We start from the raw sequence: 15,134 nt of genomic DNA, 5'->3' as shown, positions 1-15,134 counted from the left end.
TCTAATTTATAAATATAGTTGTAAAAATTTTCATGGGGCATATTTAAATTTCCAAATGTTGATTTTCAGCATTTTCATAAGCTTTAAAAAAACATAACAAAAATGAAGGATCTAATTTTTTTTGTGTTTTCGCATACTCTAAACATATTTTACATGAGTGTTGGGTTAGACATTTACTCATGATATAGCCACAAACATAAATGAATGCATTTTGATGAGGAATTTCTAAATTTCTATAATCAACTTGCCCTATGGAAAGTAAACATGTTCTTTTAAAATTAAAGGGTGTTTTATCAGCGACTAGGGTACTAATGTCCTGGCCTGAATCAGTGGGTATTTGAGTTAAAATTTCATCCAAATCATTTATGCAATTTGCTTTATCTGAGTGTTGAAAATAATTAAGTAAAAAAATTTTTTTAAATGTAAACAAAAATTGATAGGGAGTTGGATTAGTGTTGTTGCCATTTTGTTGTCTAAGTGTACAAAAAAGATTTTCAAGACAATCCTGATTTAATCTGGCAGTATATAAAACATAATTTTCTTGTCGGTTTAATGTTCTTGCTGATTTTAAGTCTTTCCAAAGTAACAACAAACCAGCTATGGAGACCAACCAACCATTTATAAATTTCATCCGGTTAGTAACATTAGTTTGTTCTCTTTTGGTAATAACAGTTAAATTTGTAAAAAAATTATTCATAAATATTAAATGATCTTTTTGTTCTTTTGTTTGTTTAAAGGGTCTATTGAAATTTTTTAAAGTTGGTCTTCTTGAAGAATTGAAGATATCAAATAGTTTGTCCATATTTTCAATAAAATCTATTGTTGCCTTTGAAGAAGGTTCCAATTCATTATTTTTAAGGCTAGTATTCATACCGGCTGCTACACTTTGACTGAATACTTGTGCAGCCAAAAAAACCTTCATTTTCTCAAATGGACCAGGAAAAATGTGAGAATGTGTTAATTTTGGGGCTGCTCTTAAATTGCATTTACTGTCTTGTTCAAAAAATTATATTAGGTATTTTTTTTTCAATTAAACTATTATTGAATTTTAAATTATGTTGAAAAAACATATTTCTTGTTGATTTTAATAAATGGGGAGGGTCAAAAATATATATTATTTTATTTTCACCTACTTTAAAAAAAGATCGAGCTGATGTAACATTAACATTTTTACTAAAACTAACAAAGTTAGAACCCATATCTGTAATAAACATTTTTACATTCAATCCTACATTTAAAAGTTTTTGAATAGTTTCAAAAATAATGTCTTGCAAGTCATAACCAGTGCAACTGCTTGATACTAAAAAGTATGCAATTGGTTGTTTCCAGTTAATATTTATTCCTCTAGCCATTAGAACAAATGCATACTTGGCAGGTTTGTAAGTCTTTGTCTTATTTGTTTGATGAAACCCAATAATTTCATCTTTGTTTAACATATAATATAAATTTGATTTTAAGGCCATTTCATCTGCACAGAGAACACATTCTTTAGCATCGTTTGTAAAATATTTAATTTTATAATTAATAATATTAAAAAGAAAATCATTCAAGCCTGGCACCATTTCAAATTTATGAGTTAGACGTTTCAAAGTAGAAATTGATGGCAGTGAAAGAACAGTTAATAAAAGTTTATAAACTCCAAGTCCTAAAAAGTAAATATTTAGAGCTAATTGTTTAATTTCATTATTATACCTATAACCTTCTTTTTTTTTGTTTTAAATTAATTTGTGACTTTACTATAGTAAATAATCCAGGTGATAAATATTTTTCACTTAATCTTAAATAATTTTCAACTGTATCATTGTCTGATAACTGTTGAGTTAAACTTACTATAGTCTTCTTTAAATTTTTGATTTCTGTTTTTCCAGATTTAACTTCTGCAACTAGTTTTTGTTTTCTTGGTGTATTTGCCAATAAGTATCCAGGTGTTTGGCTTGAAGAATCACAACTACTGATTGAGGTACAAGATTCATTTGAAAAATCAGAAATATTCATGGATCCACCAACATGAATTGATAAGTCTTCAGTCCCTTGAATTGAACTGTTACTTTGTTCTTTTAAACTATCATCAACATATTGTGGATCTTGATGTGTTTTTGATTGTAAATGAGCCAATTTTACTCGTTCATGCATTATTTCATCTAAAAATTATAATTAAACCAGGAATTAGTTTATTTAAATCAAAATTAGTTTTAATTATTTTTAAACATACTTTAATAATTGTATTATTTACTTATCATTAAAAACTGTTGGAATAGCATTGAAAACTAGTCGGTTTTTTGTTGTAGAGTTTAAAAACATTGAGTCTACAAAGTGATTGTCACATACTTTATAACTATTTTTTTTTAATAGTTTCAGTCAGATGTTCTGTATTACAGTTTTTTATCTATAGTGGAAGACGATCGTCTTTTGGATATTGGAAAAAACTAATATTCATACTACATGCTTTACTTTTGCAAAATTGCACAGAGCAACGCATTCCAGTTTTTTTACTGTTCATTTTTAAATTTTAAAACAACACTTGATTTTTTTTATTAAAAAAATATTGTAAAACACTTGGTCAATGATCAACTAACAAGTCACGTGGAAATCACACAAACAGCAACTAGGGGCTGAGTTAGCCTAAGGGATGTAAAAGGTCGGGACCACCTAAAGAATGCAAGTCTAGAAAGAGGGTATAAATTTCAATGTTGGCGCCAGGTAGAAATCGGTAAATATTTTGTCTTGGACCAAAAGATATTTTATGTCTGTACTATGGTCACACTGATTTCGTCGCGGTGATAATATTCATAGTTTTTGTTTACATCCAGAGTGATCTATCTATTTACAACATAGGTACTAAGGAATAAGGTCCAATTTGTCGTGGAAGATAGTCATGATTTTGGAGAACAGTCCTCTTCAAAAACATCAACAGATCATCGTTTCTTTTCAGTTGCTGTACAGATTCTCTGATAATCCTTGTGGTATTTTTCTTTTAAATCTGGAAATATAATTTCTAATTTAAAAAAGTAAATACAATTTACATTATTAAATTATAAACATAACGAATTATGTTTATTCAGAAAATAAAAATTATACAATTTCTGTGAGGTTATTTGTATACTGTTGTAATTCTAAAAGAACTGATTTTTAACAATGGTCAGTCTCTTAAAAAACTGTCTTTCTGTTTATTATATAAATTAATTATTATTTAATAATAGGCATAATATTGTCAACAATAACAATAATTAAAAACAATTTGTTTTAATACATACCATTAATAAAGCAAAAATATCTACTACCCGATTTCTATTTATAATGATACATTTACACATAAATTAGTATTTGAAGTAATAAAAATTTCTCAAAATTGAAACTAATTTTTTTCATCAATGATTCAATACTAATAAGGGAATTGTTTAAATTTTACAACAAAGGCAATATGATAAATAAGCAGAGCAAATAAAAAACAAATAATAAATTAGACTAAATACAAATATTGATGGAACTTACTAATTTTGTTATGAATTGTTGTTACACTGTTAATTATGTTAAACATGTACCTATCAACAAAACATAAAACACATAACACATATACGATACAGTACTAACATTTATAGGACAGTGCAACATAGAGACCATATAAAACTATAGAAGACGATTAACAAAGAAAAAAAAGGAAAATAGTTTTAAAATAACATGATCTTATTGATAAATATAAAATATATGTAATTTGTAATTTATAATGAGTTATAAAGTATTAATAAGAAAATTATTTACTTTATGAGTGTAATAATATTTAAGTTGTTAATGTACAACATACAAATAAGTTATAATGTTGAAATTGTATAACAAAAATTTGTTATTTAGATCTATAATGGTGCCAATGGGTAAAAAATAAATGTAGTACTAACTAGTTGGATATTTATTAATTAATAAACATTCAAATATATTACAAACAATTGATCTAGGTATTTATTTTATAGAAGTTTTACTTATGTTAAATCTTGAACCAAACTTCCAGCCAGGAGCAGCAAACGTATAACAAGTAATCGTTATCGGTTGCCCGTTAAAGTCGTTAAAATGTTAAATAACGGTCGTTTATTAATTTCGACCGATGGAATACGACGGATAAATAATGTATCTGGTTCTGATGACCAGGGTGAGAAATTCAAATACTCAAAAATCGTAGTAGATCTATTTACAATGTTGAATGGTTGGTATTAATTTGAATTTTTGCGATTTGAGGTTAGTGTTCGAACTTTTAATTTCTGTTATCACCTATAATTTCTTATCACAGGGTCCAACTGTACCCATCCCCATCATTGGGTCCAACTGCCCTAGCCCCGTAGCGACTAGCGTGATTGCGTGAAAGTGAAACACTGCGTCTGGAGCGTCACGTTAGTTTATTATTATTATAAAATATGTTATTTGTTAACAATTAACAGTTGTGTAATTCCTATGTCGTGTCTATCTAATTCAAAATTTAAGTAGTTTGATTCTATTAGACATTTAATTTTCATCCGGAATTATGGTCAAACTTACCACGGAATTAATCATGAATTCATACCAATTCATAAATCCAGTCAAAGATAGAGAATTGGATTTGAGAGGTAAACAATTAAATACAATATAACTGAAAGTCAACACATTTTAACAATTATTCTTGCATTTTATGTAATACATTAACATACCAACTTGTATATTTCTTTTACATATGTCTAAAGTTATAAAATGTTTTAGGTTATAAAATACCTTTGATTGAAAACATGGGTGCAACGCTTGATCAGTTTGATACAATTGATTTTTCAGACAATGATATCAGAAAAATTGATGGTTTTGCATACCTTAAAAGATTAAAAAATATTATATTTAACAATAATGCCATTGTGTAAGTATTCCAAGTTTAAATTTTTTAAATATAATTAAAAATAATAACATTGTACTTTACTGTATTTCTAATTATATGTTTGTTATTGCAATTGTAACACCGCATAAAAACCAGTTTTTTCTCTCTTTAAATTCAATATGTTAATTTGTGCTAATTTAATTTAGTTTTCTTGAATAAAAACAATTCAATCAATAATAAAAAAATATTTTATTGTTTTTTATATTATATTTAAAATTTGGTGTTCTGTAATCAGTATTTTCTTAATTATCTTAGGTGATGAAGGTCGCCCCTTTAAAAAATTGACAATTTGAATAACATTTAAATTATAATTTGTCATTTTACTATTTGTAAACTAAGAAAATTTAATAAATCTAATTGAATATTTTTTGCAGACGTATAGCAGATAACTTAGAACAATGTCTACCAAATCTCGAATCTTTAATACTTACAGGTAATCAGATTCAAGAGCTTGGAGATTTAGATCCTCTTGCTTCACTTCCCAAGTTAAAAATGTTAAGTCTTTTGCATAACCCAGTTGCATCAAAAGAGCATTATCGACTTTATGTAGCACATAAAATTCCACAAGTTCGAATTTTAGACTTTAGAAAAGTTAAATTGAAGGTTAGTTTTTCTTCTCAAATAATTATAATACATAATAACTAATAAGTAATAAGTGTTACATAAATTATAGGAATATGAAGCAGCTAAAACATTATTTAAAGGCAAAGAAGGAAAAGAACTTAAAAAGAAGTTAGTTAAGAAATCTAATCAGTTTGTTCCTGGAGAAGGTCTTGAAAACAGAAGAGCAAATGGTAAAAATATAGTTATTATACTCGCACAATTATGCTGTATCTGTCTTACTAATACATAACAAATTGTACATTCAATATTATTCATTTTACTCAATACATTTTTTTCTTATAGTAATTGCAACTAATTTATTCTATAATCAAATTTAATTAGTCTTTGTAGGTTTCTTTTGATATGGTACATTTTAATTTATATATTTATTTATAAGGTATTAAGGTCCTTAATAATATATTTTCTTTTAAATTTGATAATAGACCAAATTACTATAATATTAAAAATAAGTGTAAAATGTAATTTATATAGATTAGTTTTGTATTTATAATTTATTATTAATACAGGTCATAGCCAAGCAGACATGTGGAGAATTCGAAAGGCTATATCTGAAGCATCATCATTAGAAGAAGTTGAACAACTTTCCAAGTTGCTTGAAGCAGGGCAAATTCCTAACAAAGACCAAAATAAAAAGTCTGTTCCACTAAATGGAGGTAAGTAAATAATGTTATATAACTATATAAGTAAAATATTTTTAATTATTATTATATGTATTTACTAGAAGAAAATATTGAAGAATTTGATGATGATGATGATGATAATGATGATAATAATGAAGCACCAACACCAATGGAATAGTGGTAGTCCAGCCCTGCTTCTTATACTGAAGGCTATTTTTCTCAGTTAAAATTTAAGAATATATTATGTTTAATATTAAATCAGTTTATTAAAAGATAAGAACAGATACACTTACTATTGGTCTATTTTTCAATTACAATTTTTTTCTTGAATCCTATTATAAATAGGTTACCAATAAAATACTAACATTTAGTTTATTAAGCTTATATTATGTTGAGAAGCGTTATACACAAAACATTCACAAGTGTTACCTTTTAAAACAAACAATGCCATCTCATTTTACATGTCTGATAGTATTTAGCGATTACAGTGATCATTTATGAGTCTACAATTCATCATCTGAAATAATTTAACCAGGATACAATGCAAATTATCAACTATGAATATTAACATATTTTATTTTTTTTATAAATACTATGTACACTTAATTGAAAACTGTTATAAAATGGATAACAGTGGTCTATTGCAGAGGCAGGCCGCTAGCCAACATGAAGAGTATCATAAGCTGCTACAATAAGTGCAATGTAAGTAAGACTGAAAATTAAAAATTAATTAAAATTATTGAATTTATAATGTTGTTAACTGTTCTAACAAATAAATGCAAAACTGAATTAAAAGTGTATACTCATTTTTTTAAAATTATTTTATACATTCAAATCTTAAAATATTTAATTCTCAGTTATTTCAGAAAAATAAAATAATTTCATAATTTGCATATAGATTTATTTTTCATTTAATCAGTGATATAATATACAACAATAATGTGATCAATAGATAAAAAATATATTGATTTGAACAGATAAAAATGTATGCATTGCTATTAATAAATAACATATTTTATAAGATATTATTATTTTTCATTTGTTCATGCCAGTGATTCGAAGTAGAGTGCTAATTCTAACACAGAATTATTATTAATAATAATATAATATTTTATTGTTAATTATTCTATGATTGTAATGCTTACAACCTTCATATTGCATCACAAATTACTTGTGTATCACGAGAGCCAACAAATTGACAAAAAAATTTTATAATTTTTTTTTTTTTTATTAATTACATCCAGTCTTGTGATTAGATTTCAGTAACAACTTCTAATTTTCAATGCTACCCTTACATGTGTTGTTAACGTCTTACTAATATACAAAAAAAAAAAAATTTGTGTACAGTAGATTCAATTATATTGTTAATTTTAATATTAGAGTAAATTATCAGTTTAAGGTAAGAACATTATCTGTACTAAGTGTTGGCTAATTTTAATGTTTTAATTTCTAAGCAAGATATAAATATTTTAAACATTGTAAGTTAACAATGCTCATTTCTAGCTTAATAATAAAAATATTGAAATAGCTAATGCTTATGCACAAATAATGTTTTTTATTTTGTAAGACAGATAACATAAGTGTAATTATTATCAATCAAGTTAACAGTTTTTAACTGTCATAAATAAATACTCAACAAGTAAATTAGTCAAAAAAAATAAATGAAAAATTACTTATCATCACACTACATTTAAACAATAACATTAGAAGTAGCACATTAACACCTAACTCCATAAGTAGTTTATGTATATATTATTAAAATCTTTACACCTATTAGGGAGCAGATATTTTAACCTCTTATTAAATTTCCGAATTTCTAAAGTTTCAAGCACTAACGTGCCTCGAATTTGAAAGTAATTACATTGGCTAAAATTAAAACACATGTACTCTAGTTGGTAAATTAATCATATATTACTTAATAAGTGTATATCTGTATAAAAAACAGATAATTAGTATTATTTCCAGATTTATTTAAATTATCAATAAACACAAAATTACAAAAAAAAAAAAAGCTTAAAAAAATAATTGCACATAAAATTTGTACACATTTATAAGTCACAATATTTTTTTTTTATTGAAGCAAAATTTAACATTTTATTAATCAAACTTCAAATTCTTAAATGTTAGCTTTTCAACCACGTCGTAAAAAAAGAAAAAAATCAATGTGTTTTGTTTTAACAGAATAATAATAATAATAAAATTTACTTCTTACTTATTAGTTATTTATATATTTAAATAACAAAAAATTGTGTCGGTGAATACATTTAATAATTTTTGTTTGAAACTTTCCTACCAGATTTAAACCAATGACAATTGCTGTTTAATACATAGGGAAGAATATATGGATTTGAAAGTATAGCAGATGCATTAGGTCGAACTGTTGGATCACGATTTAATAACTCATGTAAAAGCCTTATCACATCGCTGTCATAAAAAGCAATTTTTTCTGTAAGACTTAAAACTCCTTCTACAATGCTTGATATAGTATCTGCTAAACTCTATAAATAATTCAATAAATTAAGTTTAATCAGTGGCACAATTAGAAAAAAATTTTGGGAGGGGCTTCATTATTACAATATATATATATACATAAGATAAGTACATAGATTTTTATACTAGGCCTCGGAGAAGCCATCAGGAGGGATTACAACCCCTTACCCCCCACTGGTGGCGCCACTAAGTTTTATTAAATCATTGAGTATATTATTATCCAAGTACTTACCTCAGCATAAAAAGGATGTTTTGAAGTTATCAAATAGTATAACACACAACCAATTTGCCATATATCACTTTTTAATCTTAGAGGTTTCCCACAACATTGTTCAGGAGACATATAACATGGTGTACACCAATTTTCACCATTAATTTTGTCACTTAGCATAAAAATTTCATAAAATTGTTTATGTTCTTATAGTAAGTAACAATGAAAATATCAATGGATTACCTGGTTAATATGCGAGAAGAACCAAAATCACCAAGTTTTACTATTGTACCTTGATTACCAGTTAATAATATATTCATTGGATTAATATCACTATGCATAATCTTCATTTTGTGGATGTAATCCACAGCCATTGTTAGTTGACTAAATATATTTAATACGCACTAGAACATTTTCAAGATATAAGTTAATAAAAATTAATTTAAAATTATAACACTAAAAAATAAACAAATACATTTTGGGCAATGTAATTTGAATTTTGAGAATATTTATTAACAAAGTTTTCTAGTGTTCCATGTATTGCATATTCCATAATAATATGAAAACTTTGTTTATTTTGGAAACTATTATAATATCTGATGATGTTTGGATGATTTAACATTTGGAGAATTTGAATTTCTTTGATAGCTTCCTGAAAAAATGTAGATACATTAAAATTACGAATACAGTAAATTATTGTTATTTACCTTAACATTTTCTGTTGACATAGATTCTATATGTATGGTTTTCATCACAGCTAATTTTTTTAAATTAAAATCTCTAACCAACTCAACAACTCTATAACATGTAATATTTATAGATTAAAAAGTAATATATTATGTTATATTTAATAGAAAATTTACCCGAAAGCTCCGCGTCCAAGTACACCAACAATGTTATACGAATCCATACTCACAAAAGAATAATAATCAACAATTAACTATTTTGCTGACTTACTGTAAAAAAATATCAAGTATAATTTCAATCATTAAGTACCCATTACAGTATCTGTAAAATTAAAAGATGATTTTAACTTTTGAGTAATAACTAATAGTTAATATGATAGTGGTGGTAGGAATATCATTTTAGATGAGATTTTATGCAACATTATAATCAGTCAGGCATCGCCTTAATGAATTAAACTTAATTAATACTCAGATAATAAATAAGTTAACATTGAAAATAATTATTTAAAAATGTTTGAACAGCGCTACAGAAACACTACAGTCCAAAGTTACTATCTAATAATAATAGTAAATATCATTGTAACAGTACTTATTGACTAATTTAATATTATTATTTGGCTATTTGCTTACTTGAGTTACTTAAAATTAATTTAAATTAAATTTATTATAGATTTGAATTAAACACAGCGACAATAGATAACGTATAAGTATAATTGTAAAAGAAATAAAAAAAAAGGGCATAGAGCATGAGACTACAAACAATTTTACGGAATCAACTTTTTAGTTTAATAATAAAACGTCTTATTAATACCTATATATAGTAGACAGTTGGTATTTTACAGTTGTAAGAAACATAAAATAATAGATATGATATGATATATTTGAACATTTTTAATAACCACGGATATAGATATCCGTGTTAATAACCCAACATCACTTATCATTTTTATGTAAAAACCAAAACTGTACTTATAAATAGAAAAATACAGTAAAACGTCAACATTTCAAATATTTATATTTAATATTATAATCCAAATCCACTGTAAAATAATTGTCGTATTCTGTAATATATTATATGTAATCATATTATAACGTGGATTATTGAGCGTTGGCCAATTGGTGATACATTTTGTAGATTAACTAATAATTTGTATCTTGTGATCCATTGAATATTATTGAATATTGATCGTACCCGTCTAAAAACATATTATTGTACAGTTTTTCTCATAGATCCGCTATCATTATTGGGATTTGGGGCATCATTGAAGTAATCAGAGACCTAAAGTACTTCACCTCAGTCATTCGCAAATCATCCTTAAATATTTAAAAGATAATATTTATCTTTTAACAATAGGTACTTACAAATTAAATAAAACATATTTTTTTTTTTTAAAGGTACCTATGTAGTTAGGGATACTAAGAATGTTTGTGGTTATGGAGTTTTACTTTGCACAAAATATTATGAAAATACCTTAAATGTATACTGTATTAGTATTTACTATTCAATTTATATTATTTACGTGCTCAATGCTACTTCTCGTATTAGTGAACAAAAAAAATTCATTTTTATTTTTTATTATAACAAAGATCATTAAATGTGTCTGCCTGAAGAAATAATATATCTTTTAAAAATGCATACTTAATGTTTTATTATATTGTATGTATTATAGTCATGGGCGGATAGGCAAGTTTTGGCCTACTGGGAAATATTTATAAGGGCCTCGTAAACATAATAAAAAAAAATATATATAGAGGTATTTTTTTTAAATATATTATAGTTAAGCAAACATTCCTTTTTTACTTCTGTTGGAAAATAAATTTCAAAAACCTATTAAAATATTATATTACAGAATTTATAATGTACAATTTATTACCTAAGCCTTAAGGTAGTCCAAATAACACTTTATTCTGATGTTTTTTTTTTAATTTTCATGCTCACTTATACGAGTATAAACATGTTTCCAATCGATAAACCCTTCGGAAAATGGACTAGTTCCATCACCATAACAGATACAAATAAAACAAAATGAAGCTTTATGTTTGAAACTATAAGATACCCATTCACAATTTTCACCATCATTTCGATTAAAAGCTTTTGTTGGTACAAAAGGAACATTAATCTTCGGTTGAATATGATGGAATGATCAAAATTTTGAAAAATTTGCCAGTGTTGGTTTTTTAAAATAGTTTTCAGATAATGCTAAAAAAAAAAAATAAGAAACTTAATAACATTTGTTACAATATTAATTATTACCATTAAGCTATTGTGTATAAAAAATTGTACCACTATTAAGTTCATTCAATTAATTTTCAGCTCATTTAAAATGTGAATCATCACTATCATTTTCTTTTTCTGTGGTTAAAATAGAAAGATTGGATAACTGTTATTTGATTTAGCAAAAATCTAATTAAACGATGTATACTACTTTAATTCATTATTATTTGAGATTCAAATATTGAATCATCATTAAATATATGCACCTGATTTTTAGATGCTTTTGAAAGTTAAAAATCGTCCAAGTATTATACATTAATTTGTATAGGTAAAAAATGTTTTATACCTTACTGTTTATAGTAGGATGTTTATTTTCTACAATAATTGATCATATTCTTTGTATGTGGTTAAAATTTCTGTCATAAAACTTTTTATGAACTAAGTTGTAAAAAAGTAGATACACACTAAAATAGTAGTTACATTTAACAGTACCTAAAGCTTATATTTGTAATTTGTATAAAGTAGTATATCATGGGACTGAAGTCAGGGAAGGGCCTCAACATTAAACATAGGCGAGGGCCTACCGGGAAAATCCCGATTTCCCGGTGGGCCTATACGCCCATGGTTACAGTGAATGGGAAATAAACATTAGTTCAGTACTTAGTAAATACTTCAAACTAGAAGAACTCTCTTAAATGCCACTCAAGCAACGATTACAACATACAGGGTGTCCCACGAGGATATCTCCTGAAATAATGGAGATATCATAATTCTGGTTTTTTAATAAGATTCACAGGAAAAATAACTACAAATATTTCATGTTTTAATTTATTTTTATGTTTTGGTAAAAAAGTTAAAAAATGTATTTTTTTATTTAATTATTTAAAATAAAATTGAAGATAGCCATTATGTAGATTTTTTTTTCTGAAAATATTGACGTTTTAACATTTTAATTTCATCAATTTCCTGATTTTTAATATTTTTTCTAGTTTTGAAACCCGTTCACCAGCCATACGAGCACGCGGGCCACATGTTTGATACAATGATACCACTATGGCACTATCGTATTAAATAATTGGCAGTTTTTTTCAAAACTAGAAAAAATATTAAAAATCAGGAAATTGATGAAATTAAAATGTTAAAACGTCAATATTTTCAGAAAAAAAACTCTACAAAATGGCTATCTTCAATTTTTTTTTTAAATAATTAAATAAAAAATACATTTTTTAACTTTTTTACTAAAACATGAAATATTTATAGTTATTGTTCCTGTGAATCTTATTAAAAAACCAGAATTATAATATCTCCATTATTTCAGGAAATATCGCAATGGGTAAATCCTCGCGGGACACTCTGTATACAAATACAATGTGGAAGCAAAAAAATAAAAAAATAAAATCTAAGATTTAAAAATAGTTCACTTTATAATAAATTGTACTTTTGTCCTCTTTTATTGAGGAAACAATTTAACAATACATCATCTATACATTTTTCAATTAATACTAATATACAAATGCAAAGTAATAAAACCTCTTATTAATACCACAGTAGGTAATTGATGAGGCACACAGCCAATATTTTAATTCCATGAATGATGGTAACTTTAATTGGGTGTTATATAAATTGAACGTCGGACTTCTCTTTTTAAGGTTTTATTTATTATAACGGTCATTATTTTCACAATATTAATACGATTTTGCTATTAAATATTTTGTTGCCTATCCATAATTATAGAACTGGTTCTAATTGTATATTACCATATTATTCTGATATTATTTTATGTATTATACTTCTATCATAGTTAATTGACTGTTGGGGAAATTTACCAATATTAAACGCCATATTTACTGCTTGACCAACACCTGTTGTAAATTAAGCACATTTAATATTTATTATTATTTTAATACATAATACATAAGAGAATGAGGTTTTCATACTTGATCCACATGCAACTACACGGTTTGCAAGACCACATTCAAATGCTTCTTTAGAGTTTACATCTCTGCCAGTCAATAATAGATCCATAGTTCTTGAATAACCTATAGTTTTTAAAAGCCTCTTAAGAAATATTTTTGATTTTGAAATATTTAATTTTCTGTCAATTGCCATAACGGCATTCTCTTCTACAATGCGCATATCACACCACAAACACAAATCAAAACCAAAATTGTAAGCAAATCCAGAAACAGCAGCTATGATTGGCTTTTGACAATTTGATTGTAAAAATTCCTTAAGGGAAAATAAATAATTTTTTTATAATAAAAAACTTAATAAACTAAATTTTTATTTATTACATTGTATATCTGTGGTGCCTTGGACAATTCATCGAAGTCGATTCCTGCACAGAAAGATCCACCTTCACCATATAGAACAGCAATTGTTGATGCAGAGTCATTCTCAAAATTTGAAATAGCTTTTCTTAAATCATCAAGAGTTGCCACATTTAATGAGTTTTTATCATCTGGTCTATTCAATGATATTAAAGTAATATGCTGGTGTTTGAATGTTTTAACATTTGGGTAAATAATATTTTCTGAAATAATAAAATATAACAACAAAATGTATAATAATTTTTCTTTTTTAACAATTCAGAGTATATTTAAAAAAAAATATAGGAGCATCTATCAATTTTGGTACTCAAAGAATGTTATGGATGTCTCACTAATTGTGGAGAAAATAGAGATAAATATTAAATTTAAAGATTTTGAATAATGTAAGTGTAGAAAGACAATGGAAGCGTTGTTCACAGACAACAATGTCCACACTATTTTTGTGGAAACAGACATCTTTTATAATGCAAAGATTTTTCATCACTTAGAATTTTAAGTTCGAGTAAACTGTTGAACTGTTGTCTTGTGTACAATATAAAACCTAACTTTGTGTTTCACATTTCCAACATTAAATTATATTAATCAAGGCATGAATAAAACATTAATTAAAAACCATACCATTAGATTTAAGAACGGCTCCAGACGAAAAAAATGTATTATATTTTATTGATGCGTCAAATTGTACGTATTTTGTTGAATGTAGAAATAATTTGAAATGTTTAAAAAAAGCCATGCTTATAATATTTGAAATGGAAAATCACTATCAGTTGATATTTTGTCAACATTATCAACAGCTGATTATTCTGTGTAAATATTATGGCAATATTTTGTGATTAGAATGATTAGATAATATAATATTGAAATTCACGAAATACAAATACTTTGAAAGTTCTATTGTGGCATTGCCCAATATCATTTACTTATTTCATTTTTAGCTTTTGGAATTGTTTTTGACTTAGACGTAGGACACTTGCATTTATAAAATTTTGAATTTATTATCTAATTTTATTTTAGTTAAGTTTATTGTATAATTTTTTAACATTGTTGCTTTCATATTGAATAATGTTCAA

General features: G+C 25.7%; 3 protein-coding genes across 12 annotated transcripts; 1 reads left to right on the top strand and 2 right to left on the bottom strand.

Annotated features, from left to right (window-relative positions):
• Nucleotides 1–1,328: 1,328 nt before the first annotated feature.
• On the bottom strand, nt 1,329–2,549 carry LOC113556471. 2 transcript variants are annotated; one of them, XM_026961432.1, is made up of 3 exons: nt 2,234–2,549; nt 1,831–2,141; nt 1,329–1,468 (listed from the first exon to the last, which is right to left on the bottom strand). In XM_026961432.1, the coding sequence occupies exons 1-3, from the start codon at nt 2,259–2,261 to the stop codon at nt 1,454–1,456; spliced, it is 354 nt and encodes a 117-aa protein (XP_026817233.1). In that variant the 5' UTR covers nt 2,262–2,549; the 3' UTR covers nt 1,329–1,453. The 2 variants fall into 2 exon arrangements, with proteins under 2 accessions (XP_026817233.1, XP_026817232.1); XM_026961431.1 differs by lacking the exon at nt 1,329–1,468 and having other exon boundaries at nt 1,675–2,141.
• A 1,789-nt stretch (nt 2,550–4,338) lies between these two features.
• Nucleotides 4,339–6,507, top strand: LOC113559357 (U2 small nuclear ribonucleoprotein A'). 2 transcript variants are annotated; one of them, XM_026965079.2, is made up of 6 exons: nt 4,339–4,592; nt 4,723–4,870; nt 5,263–5,491; nt 5,562–5,682; nt 6,019–6,165; nt 6,237–6,507. In XM_026965079.2, the coding sequence occupies exons 1-6, from the start codon at nt 4,511–4,513 to the stop codon at nt 6,308–6,310; spliced, it is 801 nt and encodes a 266-aa protein (XP_026820880.1). In that variant the 5' UTR covers nt 4,339–4,510; the 3' UTR covers nt 6,311–6,507. The 2 variants fall into 2 exon arrangements, with proteins under 2 accessions (XP_026820880.1, XP_026820879.1); XM_026965078.2 differs by having other exon boundaries at nt 4,341–4,592; nt 6,234–6,507.
• Nucleotides 6,508–8,260: 1,753 nt separating this feature from the next.
• Nucleotides 8,261–14,815, bottom strand: LOC113559356 (serine/threonine-protein kinase Nek8-like). Of its 8 annotated transcripts, XM_026965075.2 has the most exons (8): nt 13,672–13,767; nt 13,561–13,596; nt 9,697–9,789; nt 9,541–9,631; nt 9,309–9,485; nt 9,077–9,237; nt 8,855–9,005; nt 8,397–8,630 (listed from the first exon to the last, which is right to left on the bottom strand). In XM_026965075.2, the coding sequence occupies exons 3-8, from the start codon at nt 9,741–9,743 to the stop codon at nt 8,397–8,399; spliced, it is 861 nt and encodes a 286-aa protein (XP_026820876.1). In that variant the 5' UTR covers nt 9,744–9,789; nt 13,561–13,596; nt 13,672–13,767. The 8 variants fall into 8 exon arrangements, with proteins under 8 accessions (XP_028044492.1, XP_026820876.1, XP_026820874.1 ...); XM_026965073.2 differs by lacking the exons at nt 13,561–13,596; nt 13,672–13,767 and adding an exon at nt 10,331–10,347; XM_026965070.1 differs by lacking the exons at nt 13,561–13,596; nt 13,672–13,767 and adding an exon at nt 10,150–10,302.
• Between the last annotated feature and the right edge of the window lie 319 nt (nt 14,816–15,134).

The sequence above is a fragment of the Rhopalosiphum maidis genome, chromosome 4, assembly GCF_003676215.2.
Source record: "Rhopalosiphum maidis isolate BTI-1 chromosome 4, ASM367621v3, whole genome shotgun sequence".
Classification (NCBI taxonomy): domain Eukaryota; kingdom Metazoa; phylum Arthropoda; class Insecta; order Hemiptera; family Aphididae; genus Rhopalosiphum; species Rhopalosiphum maidis.
The sequence above is the reverse complement of the archived record's forward strand: the minus strand, read 5'-3'. Positions and strand labels throughout refer to the sequence as shown.

Coding starts and splice junctions, on each gene's coding strand:
- LOC113556471 (XM_026961431.1), bottom strand. CDS start 2,261: ATGCTATTCCAACAGTTTTTAATGATAA. Junction 2,142..2,233: donor CCAACAGTTTTTAATGATAA/GTAAATAATACA, acceptor TATAATTTTTAG/ATGAAATAATGCATGAACGA.
- LOC113559357 (XM_026965078.2), top strand. CDS start 4,511: ATGGTCAAACTTACCACGGAATTAATCATGAATTCATACCAATTCATA. Junction 5,492..5,561: donor TTAGAAAAGTTAAATTGAAG/GTTAGTTTTTCT, acceptor CATAAATTATAG/GAATATGAAGCAGCTAAAAC. Junction 6,166..6,233: donor GTCTGTTCCACTAAATGGAG/GTAAGTAAATAA, acceptor TGTATTTACTAG/AAGAAAATATTGAAGAATTT.
- LOC113559356 (XM_026965075.2), bottom strand. CDS start 9,743: ATGGATTCGTATAACATTGTTGGTGTACTTGGACGCGGAGCTTTCGG. Junction 9,006..9,076: donor TCTTCTCGCATATTAACCAG/GTAATCCATTGA, acceptor TTTTATGCTAAG/TGACAAAATTAATGGTGAAA. Junction 8,631..8,854: donor AACATCCTTTTTATGCTGAG/GTAAGTACTTGG, acceptor AATTATTTATAG/AGTTTAGCAGATACTATATC.